The sequence below is a fragment of the Papaver somniferum genome, chromosome 2 (genome assembly GCF_003573695.1).
Source record: "Papaver somniferum cultivar HN1 chromosome 2, ASM357369v1, whole genome shotgun sequence".
NCBI classification, from domain to species: domain Eukaryota; kingdom Viridiplantae; phylum Streptophyta; class Magnoliopsida; order Ranunculales; family Papaveraceae; genus Papaver; species Papaver somniferum.
In genome coordinates, this window is record NC_039359.1 from 138,713,089 (window position 1) to 138,720,957 (window position 7,869).

The window sequence follows — 7,869 nt, forward strand, 5'->3', positions numbered from 1 at the left end:
AGTAACTAGTACTTTACTAGTAGTTATAACATAACAATATTAATATGTAGTATCAATACATAACATAACAGTATTGATATGTAGTACATAACATATTGATACTACATATTGATATGTAGTATCAATACATAACATAAAAGTAATTATTTATATGTAGTACATAACATATTGATACTACATATCAATATGTTGACACTACATATCAATATGTTGACACTACATATTGATATGTAGTATTAATATATAACATAACAGTATTTATTTATATGTAGTCATAACATATTGATACTACATATTAATATTGTAGTATCAACATGTCGATACTACATATTGATATGTAGTATAAATACATATTACTAGTAACATATGTAGTATGTAATAATATATGTAGTAACATACATAGTGTTATATGTTAGGGTTAGTAGAGTAATTTTACTTTTTTCAAAACTTTTTTGAACTAACGAGTAAATATATTTTCCAGCTGGACTAGTCATTAATCCGGATCGAATTTAACGGACTAAATAGCAAAATTCTCATATTTTCAAGAGTGCTCTTATTTGTTTCGACCTAATTTTACTTTTCTATTCCATTTTTTTCTCTCTAGATTTTGTGTGTGGGGTGGAGGTGCAAGAAGGATTTTTGACGTGAGATCATGGTTTCCTTGTAAAGGGACTAAGCTAGCCAGGCTCATTTTCCTCCTATTGGCGACAGTACTAGCTAGACCTTTCTGGTCATCTTTCCTTTTTAGTTCGTCGGTATTGTTTATTGGCTCAATCTTTCCGGTCACTAATAAAACATGCAATTTACAAATAAAAAGTGAAGTTGGGATGAAAAAGAAGGAAATGGGCACAAATGAGAATTTACTCTCTTTTTAAAGCAGTTTTACCTAATGTTTGCAGGTAAGTGTTTCCAAATGACCCCATAACAGGTTTCCCCGAGACAAATATGGGTCGGAAAACTCGAAACCGTCGGACCCAAGGATGCACGGACACGCCAAAACAGGTTTGATGCTCGTGATACAATATGGTTGCACTCGTCAAACTTGTATGACTACGAACAATGCATCAGTACTGTACCGGACACCCAAGTTAAGGGACAAGAATATTGGTGTGTGAGTTTAACATGCATGCACTTAAGAAACTCAAACATCTGTAGTTGGAGCCATGCATGGTACACAGCAAAAACTCACAAGTTTGATGTAACATCAAGCTTTCAGAAACTTTTCTGTTCCTTTTTTCATCTACTTTTGTTTTATTAGAAAGATTCCTTCATATATGGCATAGAATTTTTGGAAGGCCATGGAAAATATTTTGACAAAGAAAACCCATTTTCAGTAATAAGAACAAAATTGAGACAGGCAGACATTAGATGGACATGTTGCCAAGCTGGGCCAAACTATTCATATGTGCTCAATTATTTTGAATCAAAAACCTTATCTTATGTACATTTTGTTTGATTTCACCGAACAGTATGTTTGAGATTAATTAATTGCTCTCTAAATTGCAGCATTTGCACCTAAGAATTTGTCTCCCTACCCACTTTCTATTCTCCTACAGAATTTTTTTTTACTTATACGCTGCTCGATTCTTTTTTATCTAGCACCGGAATAGTGATGTTACTTAGATTTTCCATTGTCCATCTGTTATGGCAAGAGCAATTGGTGCAATGAACCCTTAAGCCTCTAATTTGGAAACGACAGTAAATATGTGACATTGATAGTCTACTTCAAACCACGTTTCTAAATACTTCAGCGGAATTTTTTTCTCGGATTCTCCGTGGCACGATTACTCCTAGAAAGACCAAGTAACCATACCCATAAATTCCATTTTTTCGTAAAAGTAAATTTTGTATGGAAAATAGGAGTTTTCTGATTTTCTGACATTAGTAATAAATTACAGTTTTAGCCCCATCCATCAGACTCTAGTTCCATAAATCCTCCCCATCCCTTCTCAACTCACAAGTTAGAGACACAGAGAGAGAGAGAGAAAAAAAACAGAGAGCTCTTGATGAGAATTCTCTGATCAAGAAAATCAAGAAAAAATCATCACAAATATGTGTAATCCAAATCCAAAAAACCATACAACAAATGAAAAACCATCACAAATACAAGAAACCCATTTATATCTAGCAATCTTATCAACACTAGAAGACACAGCAAAATTCTCCTCCTCATCCCCACCAGAGAAAAACACTACTAGAATCGAACATCATCATCATCAAAATCATGATCATGATAATAATGATGATATACAATTCTACACATACCCAAAAATCTCAGAAATCATCCAAGAAACAAAATCTCTTCTAAATCTTTCATTCCCTATAATCCTAACAGCACTGATTCTATACTCACGATCAATCTTATCAATGTTCTTCTTGGGCCGTTTAGGTGATACTGAACTGGCAGCAGGATCATTAGCCATAGCTTTTGCAAACATCACTGGATATTCAGTAATTGCCGGTCTGTCACTAGGAATGGAACCATTATGTGCTCAAGCTTTTGGTGCTCAACGTCCAAAATTCCTTTCTTTAACTCTTCATCGAACTATAATTTTCCTTCTTCTTTCTTGTATACCGATATCTCTTTTATGGTTAAACATTTCGAAAATCTTGCTCTTTTTACATCAGGATCCGAATATCACACGACTAGCACATACGTATTTGATGTTTTCATTACCAGACCTGCTAACAAACTCAATCATACATCCAATCCGCATTTACCTTCGTTCGCAAAATATTACGCACCCATTGACATTAGCATCAACTTTTGGTGCGGTTCTACACGTACCCATCAATCTTGTTCTCGTTTCTCATCTCCGTCTTGGTGTCACCGGTGTCGCCGTCGCGTCCGTGGCGTCGAATTTCTTCGTGTTGCTGTTTCTTGTTTCGTATGTTTGGTTTTACGGTTTACATGAACCAACATGGTCAGCTCCGACCCGGGAATGCTTAACGGGTTGGAAACCGTTGATACGGCTGGCCGTACCGAGCTGCGTATCCGTTTGTTTGGAATGGTGGTGGTATGAGATTATGATTGTTTTGTGTGGTTTGTTGGTGAACCCTAAAGCGACAGTAGCATCAATGGGGATTTTGATACAAACAACTTCGTTGATTTATGTGTTTCCTTCTTCACTCGGGTTTGCCGTGTCGACACGTGTCGGGAACGAACTGGGTGCGAATCGTCCGAATAAAGCTAGAGTTTCAGCTGGAGTGGCAGTAGTTTTGGCATTCCTGATGGGTTTATCAGCAATGATATTTGCAGTTAAGATGAGATATAAGTGGGCCCAGATTTTCACCCTCGATGATGAAATCGTGCGGCTGACATCAGCTGCTTTACCAATCTTGGGGTTATGTGAACTTGGAAATTGTCCACAAACAGTTGGTTGTGGGGTGGTGAGAGGCACTGCACGGCCGTCCACGGCGGCGAACGTTAACTTAAGTGCATTTTATCTCGTCGGAATGCCGATTGCTGTTGGGCTTGGGTTTGTTTTAGGTGTTGGTTTTTGCGGGCTTTGGTTGGGGCTATTGTCTGCTCAAATTTGTTGTGCTGGGCTAATGTTGTATGTTGTTGGTACTACTGATTGGGAAGTACAAGCTTGCAGATCTCAGATACTGATGCGTGCTGGTGGTTGTGGAGAATCGGATTTGGAAAAGTGCAAGGATCAATCTGAACCGTTGATGGTTTCTATCAAAGTTATTTCATGAAAAATTAAAAGGAAAAAAAAAAGAAATTCTGTAGAGAGAGAAATTACATAATCGGAGGTTTTGGATTTATTTATTTTTTTTCACTTTCCCCAATATTTTGTTGGGTTGTGTATTAAATTTTTTTGGGTTGGAAAAAGATAAAAGGTTGAGATTACATTTTCTATAGTTCCTTTAAAATATGTTTTTGATGTGGTGTAATACCGTAATGAGACCCTAGTTAGCAATTCGGGGTACGGGTAGTAGTTCGGAACGTCATACGTACGGGAATTATACGGATTCGGATAGGTCAGATTCGGTCAAAAATCCGGTCAACGGTTCGTTATTCGGACAGTAGTTCGGAACGGCATACGTATGTGCATATTCGTTTTATAAATGTGAGTTCGGCACTTAAAATTCGGCTTACATATATGATAAATTGATAAGTATTATGACCTAATTACGAGACTAATTTTTTTTGTATATGATTTATAAGATGGAAAAATATATTTTAGCGTGATTATTTAACAAGAAGTAAACAATTTAATCGCATAAATGTATTATAAAATGAGTTTATATATTTTTAAACAAAAATCAACACATAAAACACTGGTTAAACAACTACCAATAGAAAATTTTAACTGAATAATTATATTTAAATATAAAGTATATACAAAATCAAACAAAAACCAATCAACAGAACTCTTGTCAGAGAATTACCTATGAGAATTCTAGTTCGGAAATACCATTCGGATTCGGTTAGTTCGGATACGTTCGCGAATCATTCGTGAGGTCCACATAATCCGCGAACTAGGTTCGGAGTTCAAATAGTTCGGAAGTATCATTGGGATTCGGTCAGTTCGGATACGTTCGAGAATCATTCGGGAATGATTCGGAGAATTACTAACTAGGAATGAGACTAGCAATGGACGTACCCCCAGGGAACAGTTTAAGAGCAGTTCGACAATCCATGCATACTGAAAAAAGAAAAAGATGCTCTGACATAATCTATTTAGGTTGTGAATGTTATGTATCACTGTTAAAATGTTATCTGACTCAACTGAGTTGAAACTGTTGCCCGTGCTGGTTATCTTTATCCTAACGGATTTTGTTTGTAAACCTTGGGTTCATCTATCTTCGAGTTTGAAGTCTTAAACTCTGCTCGATAAACATGTTCTACTCCGTCTTGATCTTGGTCTTCTGAGTACAGATATTAAACAGCAAGTTCACTCGTGTATATTCTATCGCAAATTTCTTCTTGCTTAAGTCTTAGAAGGTACAGATATAAAAATATTGGTCAGAAATGGCTGCATAACAACTATTTTAAGCATGAAAGCACATGCGACATACCGAATTTGCAAGATTAAATAGCCACCACTATTCTTGCAAATCATTTTGCAAGGATAGATTTTTTATACAAGTAGGGTGAGAGGTGGGTTCCCTCAGATACTGTATACATACTACTGCAAGTCTGCAACTGTGAGTGAACGACTAGGTTACAGCGATAGAAATCTGTTTTTTGTGTCAGACCAATCCATTTAATAATACATTTGAAACGTGGAGGTGGGATTCAACACAGATAATGGCTTATTTTCTTTTTTTTGTTACGGATTCTTAAAAGCTACCGTTGTCGCTTTTATGCAGTAGAAAACTGCACTAATACAGTCAGTGCACACGAGGATGGAAGAAGGAATCTCTGACTATCTCTCTCTCTCTCTCTCTCGGATTCAGGTTGTTGCTACAGAAATGCGTCAGTTACCAGTTATTATAGCAAGCATTCAAATTCCAATCAATGTCTCCACCCACTTGTACACTATCCTCTCGGTCACACCCAAGATTCTGAAAACCGGTTGTATATAGACCGTTGGATTTTAATCGTCTTCGAGGAAAACGAAGAATCGTTTTCACTGCGAAAAAGAGTTTTTCCATTGCACCAGGAGGAAGATGACTCTTCAGGATTGTAGGTTAATGAGTTGCAAGTTGTTTCCATTGTTAGGTTGTTAGGGGGTAATGTGCTGTGGAGGGTTCATCTGGTGAATGAGTTATCTGCAAACCAAAACGAATTCATGATAAGGATGTTCTTCTATTTTATATTTAGACTACTTGGGAGACAACTTTTAGTCACTTCCACCACCTTAAGCTTTATGTAGCACAGTCCATTTGGTTTAAAAATAGTCGAGGTTTGGTGGCTGTGGGGGGGACCAAGGGGCTAGCTAGCTCTAGCTAAGCTAATAAAACCAAACTAGCTAGTTGCTTAGATTTTATACCTGTACTTGCTTATGGGTGCCGGTCGTCTCCCCATTTTGTTGTCGGATCGTAATGGAGTCCGACTATTTGCTTACGAATTTTCTTCATTTCCTACTGCAAAGCACCAAAAAGAAGAGAATATGACTTAATTAAGTCACTTAACATATAACTCAAGAGTGGCTCCTTAATCCCGCCATGTCATTAAAACAACAGCATTTGTTGTGTCATATATATAGGGACTGAGAGAACACGTTGCAAATCACAGGCGTTCCGTGGCTTAAAACGGTTGCAAGGTCTGCTAAAAAACAAGCTTACAGACGTATGCTATGGGCCACCTTAATAACCGTCATTTGTCCACTGGCTTTCAAAACATAATCATGTGGTGCGTACTTACACCCCCATGCGGAATTTGAAGATAGTGATGATTCCATGAAGATTGTCCACACTGTGAAAATTACCTCTCATAAGCCATAACATGATACTTACAGATCTTACCTACATTCTTTTGGACAGAAAACTAGTAATTCTTTATAAAACAATACAGTGTGCTTGCAAGCTTAGGAATCTACTGCTGAAATCAAAATGGCAGAAAACAAAACAAAAATTATTATGTATTTTTATCGAATTCTTAACGCTCGTACATCGCCAAACAATCATCAACTGGTATATAACATTCTTATATTAGATCAAGTACACTTCAAATTCTTTTCTTAATTCTTAGTTGATTACAGCCTTTAGCTTAACAATTGATAGATTCCTAAGCTAAGTACGTAAGATACAATTTTAAATTTGTACTAAATATTTTAAGGATAGATGTAATGGTATTAAATATTTCTAAGGATAGTATTAATCGTGCTAAATGATCCCCTAAACAGTTATTTAAGGAAAAAATAAAGAAGAAAGAACCAATGACGAATATGCCTAGCAGAAATCATGATTAGCTCCTACTTCACTAGCTAACATTATTCTTAAACACTGGTCTGCAGTCTGCACACGCCTGGCTTCGGCATATAAATTATTTGAACAACCCTAGTACTAATGATTGTGTCAAGCTACAAACAAATGTATCTACAACTCTACAACATGTCGACATATTGTACATGCCTAGACGATTCATCATCCCGGAGCCGCCGAGCCTCAACCCATCAGCTGGGTTATACGTGAATCTTAACAAAAATTGCAATGATGTTTTGGTTATGGATATGCTTGTCTTGACCATTTTCTCTATTCGCAAGATATGTCTGGCTGCAAGGAAGTATATGCATGCAGACAACGAGGTGTCGTGCAATATCTTCTCACTGCTAACTAGCTAGACTGCGGACATAAGTGTATAACTTAAGCGAGATAAATAATAGATTAAAATGTAGCTCGCTAGCTATAGTGATTTGATGTCGATGAACCCACAAAGACCAGTCTCGTACGTCACCAACTAATGTTCATTTAATTAAGAGCTAGATCTAAACTAGCTAGTTGATGGAAGAAAGGAAACAACTCTTGATAGTGTCGAAAGGGTTGGGTTATGTTCATAACTGGCTGCCATTTCTTACTGATCATCATATAGCACACAAAAGCTACAGGAAGATAGAACTAGGCAAGACAACATCATTTCTGACCATCGTGCATCTTTTTTTTTTCCTTTTCTTTTTTATCAGAAACCAACCATCTTGCATCTCACATGGTTATATAATATTAACCCATGTTTAATACTAAATCACTGTTCTTATAAACTATGGGAGAAGAAGAAAAAGAAACATACAAAAGATGGTCCCATAATTAACATGCTCGCCATTCCTTACATAAATTCTCATTCTCACTCTCTGTCTCTCATGTCATCTGTCTGTCACTTTGTATGTATGTTTCTTTTTCCTTATGAACTGTGATATGATACACGACACGAGCATTTTTTTTGTTGGTTCTTTTTACGCGTCTGCGTAAACATCCTAA

The 7,869-nt window shown here is 36.7% G+C and overlaps 1 protein-coding gene across 1 annotated transcript; it reads left to right on the forward strand.

Annotated features, from left to right (window-relative positions):
- Nucleotides 1-1,977: 1,977 nt before the first annotated feature.
- On the forward strand, nucleotides 1,978-3,801 carry LOC113349259 (protein DETOXIFICATION 51-like). Its single transcript, XM_026593193.1, has one exon. It carries the CDS (start codon nucleotides 2,053-2,055, stop codon nucleotides 3,700-3,702), a length of 1,650 nt encoding a protein of 549 aa, XP_026448978.1. The 5' UTR covers nucleotides 1,978-2,052; the 3' UTR covers nucleotides 3,703-3,801.
- The last annotated feature ends 4,068 nt before the right edge of the window (nucleotides 3,802-7,869 follow it).